The sequence below is a fragment of the Gadus macrocephalus genome, chromosome 15 (assembly GCF_031168955.1).
Source record: "Gadus macrocephalus chromosome 15, ASM3116895v1".
In the NCBI taxonomy this organism is placed as follows: domain Eukaryota; kingdom Metazoa; phylum Chordata; class Actinopteri; order Gadiformes; family Gadidae; genus Gadus; species Gadus macrocephalus.
The window spans coordinates 18,757,520-18,776,776 of record NC_082396.1 but is presented as its reverse complement, the minus strand read 5'-3'; the positions used below and the strand labels follow the sequence as shown (position 1 = coordinate 18,776,776).

Sequence of the window (19,257 nt, the reverse complement as noted above, 5' to 3'; positions counted from 1 at the left end):
CTTTGATTGGATGTAGATTGTATTGCACCAGTCAGCAGCAGCAGCAGCAGCAGCAGCAGCAGCACAGCATTGTGAAACATCAGATACAGCAGGTTTCCAATGCAGCTTTCCAATCGATGCGGCGCTCTTGTTTTGAAAATACAGTCTATAAAGGGATGACCCTCTGTGCAAAGGAACACAGGGTATCAATGGGCTTGTAGCCGCTAATATCACGTAACCCCGAGGAGGAAACGGGAGAGGCGGGGGCGAGGGACACAAGCGGGATACCTCCTTCTTTACCGCATGTGTAACAAGTGGGCTGTCACCCTTGTTTCCTTTTTCAATAACAGTAAGTCCTGATGCATAAAGCTGAGCCGCTGGTGCAGGGCGCCGTGAGCACATCCCCACTGCACCCCTGTAAGCGGGACTCCTTCTCTCTGGAATCTCATGTCTTCCAGCCACAGTGGCTGCACAGCCAGAGCGCTGGGTCTTTCCTAGAATAGCATCCGGCTATTTTAACCATTCAATGCAACATTCTGCCCACCCCCCTCTCCCCCCGCGCAGTAAAGCGGTTCATTGAGCATGCAGCTGATGAAAAGCCAAGTGTTCTGTTCTGTTCTGCCGCAGTCTAACTAATCACAATATGAGGTGATCTCTTTATGCGTGACACAGTAATCAAAAGACTAAAGTCTGAATGTGCAGCCAATGGCTATATATGTGACGTTACACACACATTACACCGTCAGCGTGTGTGTGTGTGTGACAGCCGATCGAACGGAATGGGGCCCATTCAAGTCTACTGAGATGTAAGACCGGCTCGGCATGGCAAATTAAATTAATACCATTTATTCACCAAACGTGAACCGCGGACTAGAGAGAGAGAGAACATGTGTGAGCGATTTATTTATTTATTATAAAAATGAATCGGGGGGGGGGGGGGGGGGGCTGTGCTTCACGGTACAGTAAATCAAAAGAGTGTTTTTCTATTCTTCACTGAATGAGAGACAAGTCGTATTAAAAGAGTTGTTGTTCTCCTCGCCACCTCCTCCTCCTGCTCCTCCTGTTTCTCTCTCCGCTGAAGGAGAAGCTGGACGGTGCGGGCAGAGGAGGAGGAGGAGAGCGGGCGGCTAATGAGAGCGCCCCCCCGGGGCCCTTGGGGGTCATTTTAAATCTGCTATTTCCAGGCGTCCACAAAGGACTTAAGTTTTTGGTACATTCCTGCGCTGCCCCCCTGTTTTAACTGCATGAATGAGGGTCACTTCAAGTGGTTTGGAGCCCAGACAAAAGGGAGGCGGGGAGGGGGGGCTTAGGAACACAAATCTTTCCAAATCACGGGAGCCCCTAGAACACGGCTACGTCGATTCACTCTCCTTCTTTATTCGGGTTTTTGGTCGGTTTTATACGATTTTTTTTATTATCATTTGGGGTGTTTTTCCCCAAAATTCCTCTTCGATTTGTATTTTATAAATGATGTTTGATTATAAGGCTTCTATTCTGTAATGCCCCATCACCACCACCACTCCCATCGCTACCATCATCACCACAACCACCACCACCACCACCACAACCATCATTCCCACCACCATCACCATCACCCCCACCACCACCACCCCACGGTCTTGGCATTCTATGCACTAAATTGTTCGACAGCCTCGGGATATGTCCGCCAGTTTTAAAAAAAAAAAAACACTTTCTTTCCCCTCCCTCTTTATGAGTGGAAGCAGCCCTTGTGATCTTAACACAACACCAGTTAAGAATTAATTTCACCCCGGCTGGGGGAGAAGTTGTTGAAATGGAACGGCCCGCAGGCCTCTTTCCACTGATTTGGTGACTTAAGGCATTTATTGGATTCCACAACACCCCTGGTTCCTGTAACTCAAAACCTAGATGAGACCAGCACATTGCTGCTGGTAAAGTCACCTTGTTTGTGCCAAGTTGCCGTTTTGAGGCAGAGGTGCTTAGTGTGCAATACCCTGCTTCAATAGAAGCACAGCCATTGCTTAGTTCACAATATGTGTTTTATCAACTGTGTCATTGTTGTTGTTTCCCCGAAAAGGAAGTTTGAGTCAGAGATGGGTTGTTTTTTTTGTGTGCGTTTTTTACAGCTGTTTCATTAACCATGAGATCACATACTTATCTTTTAAAAATTGTGATTTTTCTATTTATGTTTTTCTTTCCTGGATTCCTTTTTTTTTTTGGCTGCATAAACAAAATCAGAAAAAAATAATTGGTATGTGGGGATGTTACGGATTTATTGACCTCATAAAAATGTAACCTCTTTCCTATGTCTTTATTGACGTAAACCACACCCTCTAGTGGTTACAACTATTTAGTACATCTGGCTTTCGCTGAACTATTGCGCCTGCCAACATTCTTGCCCGCCCATCATTTGGGGAAACAGCGTCTTACTCGCGTGTATTTTATCATCCCCACTGTATCATCATGACTGTGATCATGAGTATGTCAAATATACAGGGACTTTTATTACCCTTGTGATCGCAGAAAAATGGGAAGTTTTCAGGGCAGGAAGACGAAAATCAATTTTACAAAGAACAGTGCCCTGTAGGCAAACAATTTTAACTGCTCAATTTAATTTGTTTGTGGAAATCTACACTGTAAGCAGTTGTAATATATATATTGCTCAAAAAAGAGTTGTTGTATTTTGAAGGAGCTGTTTACCCATTTTGTTGCAATCAAAAGAATAGCATAACAAAGGACATATTCACAGTCAGACTCTTGGCGTTGCTCAGGACCATAACCGCACACTATCCTTTTAACATGTCAGTCTGCGTGCTGAAGGGCCTCCAGTGATTTTACTGGCTCCTTCATTATCTGGCTGGGGAACACCCTCCCCCCTCTCCCCATATTGACATTCCATAAAGTTGACCTGGGGCCAGACAGCCTTCTCATTCCCACACACTGATACCAAACACGGTATACATGACACTGCTCGGGCACTTTGATGGCCAAATGGCAAGAGGCTGGACATTTGCACACAGAATGGGATGGAACACACTTTAGACTTGAGTTTTTTTTTCTTTTTACGGTCTCAGGAAATTAATCCCACTGTTTTGTGTTGCAAGCTGTTAGGTTCACAGAGGGATCGGGAACAAAACATTGCCCCACATAAACCTTATTTTACATGTCTGTGAAACGCCAAATACCCGACAGTCAATGTTTATGCTATGCGGTAACGTTTGATATCCTTTTACGTCATAAAATTATCATATCATTGTTATTGTTCCCATAATATGTGTATATATATATATATATATATATATATATATATGTATACAGCCACTATATTCTGTATAGTCACTCTTAAACATAATAATACTGCAGCCCCTCGGTATACATACAGCCTTACAGACAGATTTAGAATTCATTCCTCAATTTTATGCCAAACATTTTTTCTGTCCTCCCTCAATGTTTGTGTTATGCACTCTCTCTGTTGTTCCCTCTCTTTCCCCCCCTGTTTCTCTTTCATTCCTTCCTTCTCTTTTTACTATGGCTGGGCTCTGCCTCTCTCCAATAACTTAAGTCACATTTAATAGTACATTTCCTTTCTTGGCCCGAGGCCTGGGGGCCGGAGCAGCTGTATGAAATGTAGTTTCACCGCTTTGCCTGCCAGCACTTTTGTTCAGAGGAAGAAATAACAGAAAAATCCCACAGAGCCTCTTGAACTCAGTGAGGATTTTTTCTTCTTTTTCTTTTTTTTTCCTTTTGAAGCAAAAGTACCCGTGATTCATTGTTTGTCTTATTGTGTTTGTTCCTTAAAAGGAATCAAAAGAGAGCTTTAATGGGCACTTGAAGGAAAAACCGTATTCATTCCATCGCCGCTGATTGAGAGAGTCATGCTGTGGTGTTCATCTTGAGAAATGTGTTAAGCGTTGAAATGTTATTCTTGTTTTCTTTAAAGCCGCTGGTTTTTCTCCTCCATGTTCTTAGTTTCTCGGCCCGTGACTATTTCCATCTGCTGTTTGGACCTGCGACAGCTTTCCCCATTACTTTCAAAATTATAGTGTTTTACTCTCATAGTTTAGAAAAAAACAGCTTTTCACATCATAAAACTCCCATTAGTTACGACATCTGATATGAAAGGCTGACGGAAATATAGAAAAAATAAAACGTCACGTGCAGTAAAACCCCCTTACCCTTGCTCACCTCAAAAGAGCAGTGGTATTTCCATAAAAATGTCAGCAAGTACGGCTTTGATTAAGTCAGAACATAGCTCCGCAGTAATCAGTCACTTCAAATGCGCAGTGTGTTCAAAACAAGGCTTGGATGCCAGCTGTCTTACTGTAACTGTTTTTGTGGTCCGACATGATTAATCACATCGGAAGATTAGATTAGAACTCATGCACACTGAGGATTTAAGAACAAGTACAACTGAGAAACGCTTCAGCTCCGCCAGGGCTGTGCCTCCGCCACCCTCTGACCCCCCCTGGTCATGTGACTGCTCGCTTGCTGAATAGTATGAATGCGGAGGAGGAAGCCTGCCTCCAATACTTTCGGGTGCACACACATACACAAACACACAAACACAGACACACACACACACACGCACATGCACACACAATAACCTATCCACCTGAATCTGGATTTCCCTAAACCAGTGAGATTAAATAGAAAAAGGCAGCTAATGTGTGACAGGTATTAAGGTGCGCCTCCATATTTGCGTACATCGAATGCGTCTGACTCTAGCAGAGCGGAGGCGTATTATTATTCTTTCTTTTTGTTCCTATTGTTATTAAAACAGGAGATCTTATCCTTCCCACCTTCTTTGCCCTCCTGTGAAACAAATCAACATCGAGCAGGCTCTGAGCTCCTCCTTGTCTCCTCTACAGGCTCCTGCTGCCTTATGAGAGGAATTTGAAGGGCCAATCAGACACTCCGCTGCCCCTGGTCAAAGCCAAGAAGCAGGAGGGCAGCCAGGACAAGGCGGCCGCGGCCCGGGCCAAGGGCTCCGGGGCCAAGAAGTCCAAAGGCTCCCATAATCCCAAGCAGGGGCGGGAGAAGAGGGAGAAGGAGGACGAGACGGAGAAATGCAAGGAGAAGTTACAGGTCAGTACCACCCCAACCCCGATCCCCATGGGAATCTTTTTTTGTTCAGTCTGGGTATTTTTGGGGGTATTTTGTCATTCCTTTATATCTCATTTCATTCTTTATGCTTTGTCATTATCTCATCACTGTCATCTCCTCCTAATGCTGGTTGTTCTCCCGTGAAAACCCCCGAATACCATGAGTGCATCTGGAGGTATCGTGTTCGTCTATCTATGTTCTTTATATCTAAATCCCTGCGGTGACCGTTCCCAGGACTACGACGAGTCGGAGGAGAGCAGCGAGCTGGCCGCGGGCGCCAGGCAGGAGGAGGGCCATCTGAAAGAAGACCCCGCCGTCATGGAGGAGGAGGAGTTACACTTCATCCTGAAGAAGGAGGAGTCCCTGGCCGCCGCTGACCCCCGCCCCGCCCCGTCCTTCAAGGAGAGCGGCGAATGCAGAGCGATACGCGCCGGCATTGACGCCCCCCCACGCAGACTGTCCAGCCCCCCGCCCGCCATCCTCCACGAGAAGCTCCCCTCCGAACTGCGTCTGGAGCCGGGAACGGTCACCGTGCTCAACCCCCCCCCGTACATGGCCCATCGCTGGGACCATCCCAACAAAGCAGCTGTGCGGGCGGGGCTGCCCGAGCCCGCGGCCAGGGGGCGGGACGGGGGGGCCGAGGGCCACGGGGGAAGGGTGGGCAAGGTGCTGCCCATGTTCAAGCAGCCGGCGGCAGACAGACAATCCGGGGACGCCTCGGGGCCCGACTCCTTGCCAGAGAAAAGAGACTATGGGGTCCCGAGGAGCGAGGTGCACCTGTCCCCCCCGCAGCTCACCGCATACTGCAGCGCGGGCCAGGGGGTGATGTCCCCCCTGGCCAAGAAGAAGCTTCTCTCGCAGGTGTGTGACACCAACCCCTTCTCCTACACCCCCCCCTCGGTGCCACTCCCTCCCCCGGCGCTGCCCCTCCCTCTCCCGCCCCCCTCGTTCCCCACCAGCGAGCGCGACCGGGAGAGGAGGGCCGGCGCCGGGGGGGAGGCGGGTGGCGTGAGGCCAGGTGACGTCACTCACGCCCCCCGTGTGAGTGACGTCCCCCCGGAGATGGCCACCGTCTTCAGGCCGTCGGTCATCCAGCACGCCCAGAGCGCCAAGCCCCTGCACCCGGCGGCCGGCGGCGACCAGGCCGAGAGGAACCCTCTGGGCGAGCTGTCGGGGCCCTACGCCTGCCGGACCAACCACCACCTCCAGCCGCAGGTCTCCCCCCCCTGGCAGCCCTACCTGCCACAGCCCCCCGCCCAGAACGGGGCGGAGAAGCCCGGGGAGAAGCTGCTGCACGGTGGGCCCCCGGCGCCGTCGCACAACCCCGGCTACGTGGCCGACTGCTACTCGTCGCCCCACCTCCACAGCCTCTACCGCCAGACGGAGAACTGCCTGAGCCACGACCGGATGGCTGGCCAGAAGAGGGGGCATTACGTCCGCGATGGCGAGGGCCGCGAAGGCTTTGTGTGCAGCGGCGTTGGCCTGGAGTGCGAGGGCCTGGCCTTCAGGTCGCACTACGGGGACCGGACTCAGACGCACGGCGACGGGCGCCACACCGACGACCAGCCCCGGGACTTCACCATCGCCAAGCCTCTCTCCCAGAGGCTGTCCTCCTTCTCCAAACCCCCGCCCTTCTGCAGCCTTCAATATCCCATCATGCACCAGGGCGGGCTGGACTCCCACCCCAAGGCGTGCAGGGTCCCCCCCATGACCGTCTCCTCTCCCAAACCGCAGGGCGGCTCCCCGGACCCCTCGCCCCCGTGCTTCCCCGGCGGCGGGGGCAAGGCCTCCCCGGACGCGCCCCACACCAGCCCCTGCCGGCCCCCCTCCAAGCGGAGCCTGGGCGAGGCGGAGAACGAGGGCGCGCCGGACAGGAAGGTGCGTGTGGTGACGCCCATGCACCCGGCCGGCCCGCTGCGCCGGGGCGACCCCGAGGACCTGAAGCCCGCCGAGCCGGCGCACGCCGTGCACCTCAACACCCACCTCCCCGAGGGCCACCCGGCCACCGCCTACCCCTCGCCGCTCTACCCGGGCATGTACGTGTCGGCCCGGCCCCAGGACGGTCTGCACCATCAACAGCAGCAGCAGCAGCACCACCCGCACCACCATCACCACCACCACCACCCGGGGCTGCAGTACCTGAAGAGCCAGACGGCGGTGTCCCCCCTGGTGCCCCCCATGGCCTTCCACTCCATGCTGTTCCACCGGCAGCTGCTGGCCACGGGGCCCAGCCCGCACCACTTCTACCGGCACCCGGGAGGGGCGGCGCTGTACGGGGACCTGCTGCACCACCTCTACCCCCTGTCCACCCTGCCCCCGCCACAGCTCTCCTCGGTGCACCCCAGCACCAGACTGTGAGGAGGGAGACGCAGGCGGGCGGAGAGGGAGAGGAGGGGAGAGGAGGGGAGAGGAGGGGAGAGGAGGGGAGGAGCAAACCGGAAGGAATGACCACCACGTCGAAAGTAGAGAAGAAATAAACAATGTCCTATGTTTTCTTTTTGCTTCCTCTTCGTCCTCTGCTCTCGCGTCCCTCCCTCCCGTAAAGTGACTCATCCATTCAGACTTTTCTGTTGTTTATTCTGGTTCTCTGGGAGAAGGCTTGTCTTAAGTCGGAATGCAAACACTGACAATGAAACGCCGCTAGGTTACAGAGTGACGCGGCCACCGCTTAAACTGACTCAAATTCCACTGATTTTTATTCATTGTATTATTTACTTTTGCACTGTTATGATTTCATTACCACTCACTGTATTTTATTGTTTTTAATGTTATGGTTGTATCCTTTATTTGCACAATGCTGGTGTGTATGTGCTCACTAATCAGTCAGTCAACCTCAGTCACCGCCTGTCAGGTTGTCGCTCTCCACCGCTGAACGGGGGGGGGCGGGCCGGGAGAAGCCATTTGTTTACTGTGACAGAGAATGGCATACATTTATTGCTGAAATACTAAACAAACACATTCAAAAGAGGAACCAGGGCGCTCGATAAAGCCTGCACCTCTAACATGTAGGGGTGCGCTTTCCATCCCGAACGGGAAACAGTTATTGAGTGTAATGGCACACTTCAGCCATAGGGTGGCGGTTGCATTTGTTTACATGTCTCCACGCTGAAAATTGTTGCCTGTTCTTTTTTTCTTTTGCTACAGCACATTTTCTGGTCACTCTTTGAAGGCAGGGGCTGATGTTGCTCTTTTGCAGAACCACGCAAAGACCAATATTGGACTCATGGTAGCAGTTTGGGGTGCTAAAGTATTCATGCATGTACTGTAAACTCAACTTCAACTCAATTCAGGTTTTTATTAAGGAATTATGTCAGGATAATTAGAAACGCAGAATAGTTACTTTATTTAATCTATTGACCAATCACAAGTTAATGTTTATTTTTGTATCATTGCAATCATTTAAAAAATTGTTTGGAAGTAGAATGATCCGAGCTCTCTGTAATTAGTGGACTTGTAGCAACTTGTTTTGTTCTTTCTTACTAGCATTATGGAATGCTCACCTCAAATCCACTTATTTTTTTATTTTTGTTTTCTGTTTTCTGTTTTCTGTAGGCTCCCATATTGATTTGAATAGGAATGTTGGCAGTGAACTCTGTTGCTTTGCGTATACCTGTGCCTTCGCAATCTTAGTTTTAGAGTTAGCACGACAATTAAGGTCCATCTTAAAGAGTAGCAATTTAAGAGTATCATTCATACTATCAGTGTTGACTGTAAAGCAGCACGGGCATGCACACACACACACACACACACACACACACACACACACACACACACACACACACACACACACACACACACATACACACACGCACACACGTACACACACACGCACACGCACACACGTACACAAACACACACACACACAAACAGACACACACATACATACGTAAACACACCTCAAACACACACACACACACACACACACACACACACACACACACACACACACACACACACACACACACACACACACACACACACACACACACACACACACACACACACACACACACACACATGCATATACACCAGGTATAAGAGAAAGAGAAAATTAGTATTAATCCTACTTTTCAAATCAACTGTTTTTCTTACTTGCAATTGTTTGCTTTTACAGCTGTTAGTTGTCTTAGGCTATCAATCAACAAAGAATACTTGAAAAGATTAACAAATATTTGACATTTCCCAAGCCTCTTGTCGTGTGACTTTGGAGAGGTGTAGCCAGCGTGTTTTTCTGGCAATGATCAAAAGGTACCAGAACTCCATAAAAAATTCCTCCTGCGCTCTGTAGCCAGAGGTGAAGAGACAACACCTGTTTCAGCTTTTACAGCCACTATAACTTCTGTTAATGGAAATCTGGGACAGCTCAAATACAGCGTTAACATGTCTAGTGTTTCAAAGTAAGAGGTGGGGTTTGGGGGGGGAATACAAATAACACTATTACCGTTTGTGTGTCAAGGTTTTACGGATAATGCTTAAACACAGTTCTGATGAAGTACTGAACCGTACTGTATGTTATCATGCGTAGGCTCGAGCCAGCATCCACTGCGTGCCGGCAAGCCTCCCCTGTACAAAGCCTCCATTGGGGATCAGAACCATGGCAACACACTCGCTCTTGTCTTACGTTCAGTGTAAATAGCACTGTAGATATTATTGCGTGGTTGTTCTCATATAAACTGCTATACTCTGTAAATAGCTCAAAGGTAGTATAAAGTCGGTCGCACAATGTAGTTGTGTGTCTTTGTATACTGAGTTCAAGGTCACACGTGAACGTGTTTAGATTCAAACCAACACTACATTTGAAGAACTATAAGATAATGTCTATCTTTTGTTTGTGCTCTATTCCACCCTCTCCGTTTCATTAACATTCATTCTAAACGTGTTGTTCTTTTGATACGATGGCCATCTGTTTACCAATCACCCAGCTGGCAAGTGAGGAAAAAAAGAGAATAAATGAAACATTTTGTATTATACAACCTCCTGTATATTTAATTAAAATATTTTACTATCTACATGGTTCCTGGGTTGGTGATATTATGTTGTCTTCCGCTCCGACTGATCAGAGAGATACATTTCTCACTGTTGGAATTTGTCTTCGACAATTTGTTAAAAAAAAAAAAAAGATTGTTTATTCAATGTTCTTTGTTTCTAACCAAACGCAGCACGAATGGGGATTTATTATTGTAATTCCATTATGTGGCTCTGAGAATCTGCTCTGCTGTAATCTTCACAGCAGGGCCTTTCTGGGCGAAAGGCCAGCTAACCCTCTCTAGTATTTGCTGCAGTAGAAAAATCTCCCGGCGCATGGACCTCGATTGCGGTATGTGTGCGAGTCTGAGTGTGTGAACGCGCTGAGCAGCAATAAAAGCTGCACTCTGACTTTTATTACCCTCCTCCACTTCCCTTAAACCCGCCCCATGAAAAAGATATTCAGCAAACAAACTCAGCATAAAATAAGGCAGACTTGCCAGCCCTCCTCTTCCAACTCACAGATCTGCAATAATAACATTTTAATGGAGGGTAAGATAAAGAACTATAGCCGCAAATGGCAATTGAGGGGTTCAAGCGAACATAAATCTCCATTTAAATCTCATGACGGCGCGCATGGACATCTCCAGCCCGGCCAGGGCCTCATGGCTCAGACCCGTGTGCAGCTCTCATGTTGGGCTGTGAGCCTGCTTAGCATGATCGTTAACTGGGGGTGATTGATGCTGAAATGTGATTTAAGAATGTTGTATTGGCAGTGGGGTTGACGCTCCAAGGACAAAGCTCCGGTTTGTTCATAGGTTGAGTCCCACACTCGACTCTCTGGATTAACTAGGCCTGACATTTGTTTAAGGGCACACTAGTAGCAATTCACTGAATGCTAATATAGGGCGAGGGCTAACACATCTGACATGGTGTTCTTAGAACGCTCTAGGTGGAGGGGTGTGGGGGAAAGAGGCTTTAGCCATGGCGTGTTAGGAAAACAAATACAGCCTCATGGTTGTACCTCCTGCTCTACCTTAATGGCTGCTATGATTTTCTGATGTCAATCTATAATTACTTGATGCAGTTAAGGATAGAGACGGTACAATAGAGAAGGCTGCTGTTGCCTCAATAGATGATGTGCTCCTTAATACATTGAGGAATTTCATTTTCAAATGAAAAAAGGACTACTCAGTAATCGCTGTTCATGCGTATTATCTGGGAAATTGAGCCCTGAGCACACGATGCATCAAGAGGCACCAGGCCTAATTAAAAGTGCAAAAACATAGTACATCCAAGATTAACTGGAATAAATATTCAACAAGGGTCTCTCTATCTCCACTATAAAAAGGCGCGTTTATTGATATTGCAGCAAAACATTACAGTCCGTCTATTGAAATGCCCACAATGACGATATTAGAAAAGATGGTAAAAAGTGCATTACAACTATTATGCCCATTGTCATGAAAACAAAAGGTAATCCAACCGCTTGAGAACGGCACCCGAGCAATTACCCCGGCTTTATAATCTACTAATAAACACAGGGGTGAAAGGGAGTACTTATCACCATCCAATAATGATATCTGACATCGGGGTGTGTAGCCTCAATATAGTCTTCTAAAATAGATTTTGATATACCATTGTGTAAAGTCAGTGTTTACAATGGAGAACAATCTACAAAATACAATCAAGAAAATAAACAATCAAAGCTTAATGTTATTAGAATGAGCTGCAACCATTTTTGTGCGTTCAGTATTTTAGTCGTTTCAATGAAGCCAAAACAAAACGTTTTAATAATGGAGGATTTCAAAATGGGCTTCTATTCTGTCCTCCTTTTTCCAAGATTGGGAGCAGGTGGTTTTAATATTTTACTCCGGTTAGGCTCTTCGTTTTTTCTCCTTTTTCAGCCAATCAGGATGTCCCCTGCTCTTGGCCATCTGCCATGACAGGCAGCAGACAGTTGAGTGGTTGAAATATTGAGTGGTTCAAAATGTTCCAAGGTATTACATGATGTTTTCATCATACTAGCTAATAGAGATGCCTTGTGTTGCATTAAGGTTATTGGAATTCATGGTCGACATTATAAAACACAAACAACACTACTCAGAATATAGTTACAAAAAAACTAAGAACAAAATCAGCCAACAATTCACATTACAGATTTGCAACAAATAACATGTTTGCAGAGGTAATGACATAGTCACAGTTACGTTAGTGTTTCAAAGCAAATGATCCATTAATAGACAGATTTGAATGGAAACGCTGCTCTACAGCGAGGTGCCAAGAGGCAGAGATGAGACACATTAATCATCTCCATTTGTGTGGGAGAGGATTGATGTGGAAAATTTGCTTACTGGCGTATGAGCCCTCCAACCGTGTGCAATGAAGGCCTCTGCCTTTATTGCTTCATTTTAATCAATTTTTAGTCCAACCAATCTAGTTTCACTAGTTAGTTATTTTTAGTCTGGTTAAAGATGTGATTAAAAAGCCATACCAGGAAATGAGTATCAGTAAATTGCAAAAAGAAAATCGAAATTGTAATTTAATGCACACAGTAGGTAAAAAATGTGCAGCATAATGGATTATAATAACCCACTATAATTATAATTATACAGATTATAATTATGATAGAGTGCTGGATACATGAACAGGAGTGCTCCTGCTGCCCTCTCTAGTCCGGAGCCTGCGTTGGTCCGGTCCGCCTCACCAGCCCTTGGGGTTCATCTTCTCCCGGAAAGACTTCCTCGCTTTGCTCCTTGGGGCCGGCACGGGGCCCAGCCTGAGGTCCGCCGTCAGGGGCCCGGACCGGGGGTCGTCTCTGTCGGGGGCCCGGGCGTGAGGGTCCTGGGGGTGACTGGCGCCGTGGGGCTGCACGTCGAGGTGTCCCAGGGGGGCATTCTTCCGACTCAGGGCCGCGGCCCCTCCCCCCCCGGCGGGGTGGCTCCTCTGGAGCTGCTGGATGATGGCGGAGAACTTGGCGTCCAGCGACGGCCGTCCCGTCTTTGACCTCGGGGCGGGGCGCTGCAACGCGTTCTCCTTCTCCCTGCTGGGGGCCGAGGGAGGAGGACGGGCTGGGATGGGGCGGATGGAGGCGGGGAGGGGGGGGCGTGCCGGGCGAGCGGGCGGGGGGTCGCAGGGCGAGGGAGGGGGAGGGGCCCGGCGCTTCTTGGTGCTGTTGGGGGTGGAGCCACCACCGGGGGCGGGGGTGGAGCCGCCGCCGGGGGCGGGGCTGGTAAAGGGGGTGGAGCTTTTGCTGGGTGACATGACGCTCTTCTGGACCACCACGGGGCGGGACCCGTCGAATAGGGTCGACCAATTAGGGGCTCCCCTTTCCTCCTCCTCCTGACCAATGAGAAAGTGGCCGTCTGACTTCTCAATCTGGCTGTGGATGATGTCTGTGATGCTCTCAAACTTGCGTGGCGAGTTTATACCTGGAAAGATTCCAAATACATATGCATAACATTTACTTCATTAGGATTAATTTGAAATGCTGTGCCAAAAACACAGGGAGCCCTATCCTTTCATTACAGTTGAACAACTAAATCAAGGATATTAAAATAGTGCTAAGAGCATTTCACAACACAATAATACTTAGCAATCAACCCCCGTCAATGTTGTTAGTCAGTCAGTCAGTCAGTCAGTCAGTCAGTCACTGGTTGGGCTCAGTGAGCCACTGGTTCCCCACTCACTGAGATCGTTGTAAACAGAGTCCGCCTGTTTGGTGAGGAAGAGTGCTGGTTTGGGCGGGGTCTCCACCTCCATCTCCATCAGCCGGTCACAGCAGTGCAGCCACTCGCCTGCTCCCCACGCCACCACACACCACACGGGACAGAGGCAGAGGGACGCACAACGTGAACCTTCTGCAGGGCCATGCCAGACGTCCCCAGCACCTATCTGCTGCTAAACAGCAGTAGTGTAGCGCCTGAGGGGGGCCATGTTTACAGAATAATGATAATAGAATACACTCGTACAGCAAATGGAAAAGTCTAACCAGCTTTAGGACAACTGTAGACTCTTCATGGCATCTCGCCCGACATCGTTATCTGAACAAATCCTGCAATCACACCGCTGCATTTGTATGTGTGCTAGTGTGTCATGTTATTATGACACAGTATTTACCAACCGCTAATCTTCCAATGAATACACAAACAATGAACCAGACGACCGTTGCTCAGGCCAGGCACTGAGCGAGCGCGGTTACAGCGGGTGTCTGGGTGCGGTCCCGACAGCGACTCACTCTGGTCGTAGAAGTGTTGGTGGAAGGCATCGACCCAGTCCTCCAGCTCCTCCCGGCCCTCCATGGTGAAGAGGGCCGACTCAGAACCCCCCGGCGAGGGGTTGATGATGGTCAGACTGTTTGACCTCCGACCCGACGAGTCCTTCTCCGTCACACGGATGCGCGTGTTCTGTGTTGATAAGAATTGTAGCATTCACTTTTTCAAACGCCCGACGAGGAACTGTTTTTCAATACACTGCTGACATTTTATTATTTTATTTCATAAACAGATCATTGTTTATGGAAATGTGTTTTGGCGGCGTCCAAGTTTGTAAAGAACTATTACTGATAACAATAACAACTTTAAATGAGTTTTGTCGTTCCCCTATTACATTATAAGCGCTTTGATGAGATCTAAAGGGGGCAATACTAATTTCAGAAACCAAACCCAAATTAACTAACACAATAGAGAAGATAAAAAACCCATGTCTAAATGAGAAGCTGTGTAATGGTTCTCTGGTGTTTCCGCTATTGAAGGGTATCTTAGTTTGAGGGTTTAATTAAGGTTTTAATTAAATACAACGGATAATATGATAATAAAAAAATGGCATTCTTATAATGTTCAGGTGATTACATATATTGGAAAATGGAAAAATGTGAATTCAGTGGGAAAACAGATAAAGATAAGAGGTTCCTTGTGAAATACTTTACCACTCACCTTATTGACGGCTATTTGCTGGGAAGGCTCTACTTTGGCTGTGATTTCCTCCGGGCTGAAGTAGCAGTCTAGAGAGCCGGCGCTGAGCACACAGTACATGCTGCAGCAGCGCAACACCCCCTCCACACACTGCTGCAAGGGACCCAATCAACAAAACTTTCACATCAGAATGGGTCAAATGCACCATTTTATTTATTTTTTTCAAATGCAACAGTCTTTATATTGTTTTAGTTCAAATAAATGAATTCAAGTATGCTCAATCTTAGACCAACCACCATTACCTGAAGATAATCACTTATACATTTTTCATTAGGCACGACCAAAACAAAAGGTTATTTCAGAACATATTGAAAATATAATCATGTGCCACTTTAATTTCATTAATATGTGCTTGTTTAGAGGTTAGTTATATTTTTACTATTTACTATTGACAGTTTTTGGGTGTGCTTAAGCCATTAGTAATCAGCTTACCTGTTGGTTGAGGTGTCCACTCATAGTGGCCTGCGTCATACAGTGAGGCTGAGCAACCAATCGACAGCAGAGGTTCCCATAGAGTGGCAGCCACGAGGACCAATCAGCTGTGAATGTGGGTGGTATAGCTTTAGAAAAATGTCATCACTATATACTAATTATTTGTCAATTAACAGAAAGCATTCAAGGGAATTAAATTGCAGTATCTATTATGAAAAGCTACAACACACCGTTTATATCATGAGCAGCTGGATAATAAATAAGTCATCAAACATAGAATATGTGAAAAACTACAATGGATCCAGCATCTTGGGTATGACTCCTGCTTTTAATAATTTAAATATTTTAGTCAATATTAAATTATTTATTGAAACATCTGTGCCAAAGCAGCAGTCGCTCCCGTGATAGTGTTTTCTCTCTGCTGCTTTCATGCTTTGGTCCTCACCATCCTGCAGCACCACCAGCGAGTGGGACTGGAAGCTGCCCTCGGCCTCAGACAGACACAAGGTGGTGTAGGCCAGCAGGCTGTACTTAGTCCCACTGAGAGACACACACACACACACACACACACACACACACACACACACACACACACACACACACACACACACACACACACACACACACACACACACACACACACACACACACACACACACAGGATGGATTAGTACTGTCAAGAGCAATGTCTGTATTAACAATAACCACTTGTCTGAGACAAGTTATTAGAAGCAGGTACTCCACCTACGGGGGTATTGGATGCGAATGTAGGAAGCTGCCAGGGTCAGAACTGTCCAGGAGAGGGCAGAATTTTTTCCCAGAAGCCTTTCCCATTGAGCTGCGCAGCTTCTTGGCCAGTTTCTTTGGCGTGTTTGCGAGAATTGTGCTGTCGTCCTCCACCGCGCAGCTCCACAGCTCCACCTTCAGTTCAAACTGGGGTACTGCCTCGTTGCTGAAAGATAACATAACTGCAATTACAAAAAAATACAGTATCTAAAAAATATATAATGACATCGTTTTCAATTGATGAAATTAAGCTACAAATCCGAAGGTAGACACACGGTATAAAGCAATAGATAAAGCAATAAACACCTGCAATTAAAGTCTACAACATGTCTTCATCAACAACAAAAGTGAATATTGTGCCTTCTATCTGGAATATAAATATGAATCTTATACTACATTGGATCCATATTTTTATTCTAATAAAGTAAGTACTAAAGACACTGACAAGATGGTGACTCCCTTGAAGCAGACGTCAGTGGCTGACCGGTCGACCACCACCATCTCCGTGTCAAACACCTCAAAACCGATCTGCATCACACAGAACACCGCCACCCGGCGAGAACCTGGAAAACACAAGAGATCCGATCCATAGCATAACCAGATCTCGTGTTTGTTGAACAAAAAATAATCTCAGAAAAAAATATTTACAGGAAGTTTTTCTAAATAACAACCAAGAAAACTAAAAGCAAATAAAATAAGAAATTTCTATAGGACCAAAAACTAAAACCAAAACCTACTTCCTCTGTTATTGAAGTGGTCTGAATCTTTCCACATCAACGGAATACGCAGCCCTGAAAGGTGAAGAAAAGTGTGAACTAAAAAGTGTCTATTGTATCTGAGGCAGAGAATAATTCTTTTTGTAGCTTTGTTTACAGATGACATAAACATTTGGAGACACATCGTAATACTCTTACCAGCAATAGCCACCTTCCCAGCACAGGGCACACGGTTATCTGAAATTGGATCTGCAAGACTGAAAGAAAGTATTCCCTTTTAGCCAGAAAATGCAGATAAGGTTGTCAGTCAAAACATTCCCATTAATTCAAAACCTTTTGTGAGTGCATCTCAAATATTAGTTTCAGTTCTTTGGATAATCTTGTTTCGATTTGAACTTTCCTTTGCTTCCTTTGTTTGTCTGAATGTTTGTCTTCCCCATTAATATTTTTTGGCCAATTGTATTTCAACTACTACTATATCCTATCCTAAGCTTACAGTTGGTTCAGGTACATGTCCTTAGGAAGAAAGCAGGGGTTTAGGGCTGGCCTGACCTGGCCTAGTGACCGGGATCCCCTCCTAACCAACCTCCTGGTGGCTCCCATCAGGCCCTCCTCCTCCTCCTTCTTCTTCTGCAGCTGAACAAGGTAGGCCCGGACACGGGCGTTGGAGGTCAGCAGACTCTTGGAGACGTTGAGGACCTGATCCCTCTTGCTGCTGGCGAGCAGCAGCTTGTAGGCCCCGTCACGCATCCGCAGCTCAAAGTCAAGCTTGCCCTGGACATTGGAGACCTATACCACAGAGTCACAAACACAGAGAGCATTCAAAAATAATATGGGATCTGTTCGATGGGTGGGCAGTTTGATGAATTCAAACAATGAGAGAAAGATTGTGTGATTTAAAAAATGTTATTAGAATATTACCCATGAGAAGAACACATGTCTGACGATGAGATATGAGAACCAGTGGACATCATACATGCTATTGTAATGCGGGCTGCATGTGGCTATAAGACACATGCAGCCTGTTTCTTAGATATTCGTCTTCTGTAGCTACAACAAATGTATCCTCTACTATCTGAACAGTGTTATTCAGAAGACTTCGACATCTTTTCATCCTATTGCCACGAAATAACCTTAGTTGAACGAGAAAAATAAAATTCATGTATGTACACATTTCAAATGTTATTTAACTGTTCAAAATGCAAACAAGGTCCAGGTTTCAATGCCTTTAGATGTTGGATGAATGCAGGAACCTAGCCGAACGTCCCTCCCCTATCGGATGGCTCTTAGTATTGTCCATGGACTGAATGGACATGAGAGAGGGTGGGGTTCACTTTATGGTTCAATAATGATCTGGGCTATCCAACAGTTCACTATTGATACGTGTTATTTAAATGAATGATACCAAAATAACCATGCCGTTCAGACGGTCACCTTCAATAGTCTCCAGGGCAGTAACATTATGATTGGCCTTTGCACCATCAGATCACATCAATAACCCATGTTGACAGGCGAGTCAACAGACACCTGCTACATACGATCGCCTACCTCGTTCTGCTGAAAGAATGTGCTCTGTCGTATTTTCTTCCTCTTGGTCTCCATAGCAAAAGCCGAACAGGAGGACAGTGAAGATCTAGTAGTTGTATTTCTTCTGAAGATTTGAACGTCCCGCGGATCGTCCATGTTGGCTGGTCTCTCGGGCAGAAGGAAGCCCTGCCCCCAGCCTCCAGTCACAACGCCTCTCCTCGCGGGAAGCGCCCTGGTTTGAATTCCGCCTTGTCTACTGCGGGCGGAACATTTCTACACAGAAGGATATGAGTTTAAATACTGGAACTCCGCCCATCTGTTTTCCATTTTACACAAAACGAGCGCCTCCGCGCTGACGGAATGCTTTCATTCTGTCGGACAAAACAGGAATGAACTAATTAAGATTTTCAAATAATCTTGTTGTTGTTAAAACGTCAAATTCGTCTGTTTCTACGTAGTTCACAAATGTGGTTTAGTAGTAAAGAATGCTCTCTTTATATATGTCTGGTCAAATTTTAGTTGATGTATACGTTCAACGAACCCAAACGAAGCGAGATTAGTTTACTGCTGCAATGCAATGTGCACATGGCAATTATTATAGATAGACGAGCGTGGACGTGTTGATACAATCATATTATCCAGTATAAAACCACATTACCGAATTCAGTACCCCAGAAAGCATGTCAAATATATCAATGCCAAATAAGAATTAAATTGGATAAAAACATAAATTATATATTTTGCAACATACTCTTAATGGTGTTTTTAGTTCAAGTATATTAATTCAATAATTTTTT

At 46.7% G+C, this 19,257-nt stretch overlaps 2 protein-coding genes across 3 annotated transcripts in view; one reads left to right on the top strand and one right to left on the bottom strand.

Moving 5' to 3' along the window:
- The window catches only part of arid5b (AT-rich interaction domain 5B), a 70,314-nt gene extending 61,235 nt beyond the window's left edge, over positions 1 to 9,079 (top strand). The window contains exons 9-10 of the mRNA XM_060072597.1: positions 4,827 to 5,043; positions 5,296 to 9,079. Coding sequence (XP_059928580.1) covers positions 4,827 to 5,043; positions 5,296 to 7,419 — 2,341 coding nt within the window. The 3' untranslated portion in view covers positions 7,420 to 9,079. The remainder of the gene's footprint in view (positions 1 to 4,826; positions 5,044 to 5,295) is intronic.
- A 2,284-nt stretch (positions 9,080 to 11,363) lies between these two features.
- Positions 11,364 to 19,142, bottom strand: rtkn2 (rhotekin 2). Of its 2 annotated transcripts, XM_060072736.1 has the most exons (12): positions 18,482 to 19,142; positions 17,520 to 17,722; positions 17,132 to 17,190; positions 16,955 to 17,008; positions 16,663 to 16,780; positions 16,180 to 16,383; positions 15,877 to 15,971; positions 15,432 to 15,538; positions 14,961 to 15,092; positions 14,264 to 14,432; positions 13,716 to 13,823; positions 11,364 to 13,457 (listed from the first exon to the last, which is right to left on the bottom strand). In XM_060072736.1, exons 1-12 carry the CDS (start codon positions 18,614 to 18,616, stop codon positions 12,730 to 12,732), a joined length of 2,112 nt encoding a protein of 703 aa, XP_059928719.1. In that variant the 5' UTR covers positions 18,617 to 19,142; the 3' UTR covers positions 11,364 to 12,729. The 2 variants fall into 2 exon arrangements, with proteins under 2 accessions (XP_059928719.1, XP_059928720.1); XM_060072737.1 differs by lacking the exons at positions 17,520 to 17,722; positions 18,482 to 19,142 and adding an exon at positions 17,486 to 17,506.
- Between the last annotated feature and the right edge of the window lie 115 nt (positions 19,143 to 19,257).

Bases quoted from the DNA above. Each gene is read 5' to 3' on its own strand.
- rtkn2 (XM_060072736.1), bottom strand. From the start codon at position 18,616: ATGGACGATCCGCGGGACGTTCAAATCTTCAGAAGAAATACAACTACT. The intron at 13,824-14,263 runs GTGAGTCGCTGT...CGTGGGGAGCAG, and splicing joins CCAACACTTCTACGACCAGA to GCGAGTGGCTGCACTGCTGT. The intron at 13,458-13,715 runs GTGAGTGGGGAA...GAATCTTTCCAG, and splicing joins CTCTGTTTACAACGATCTCA to GTATAAACTCGCCACGCAAG.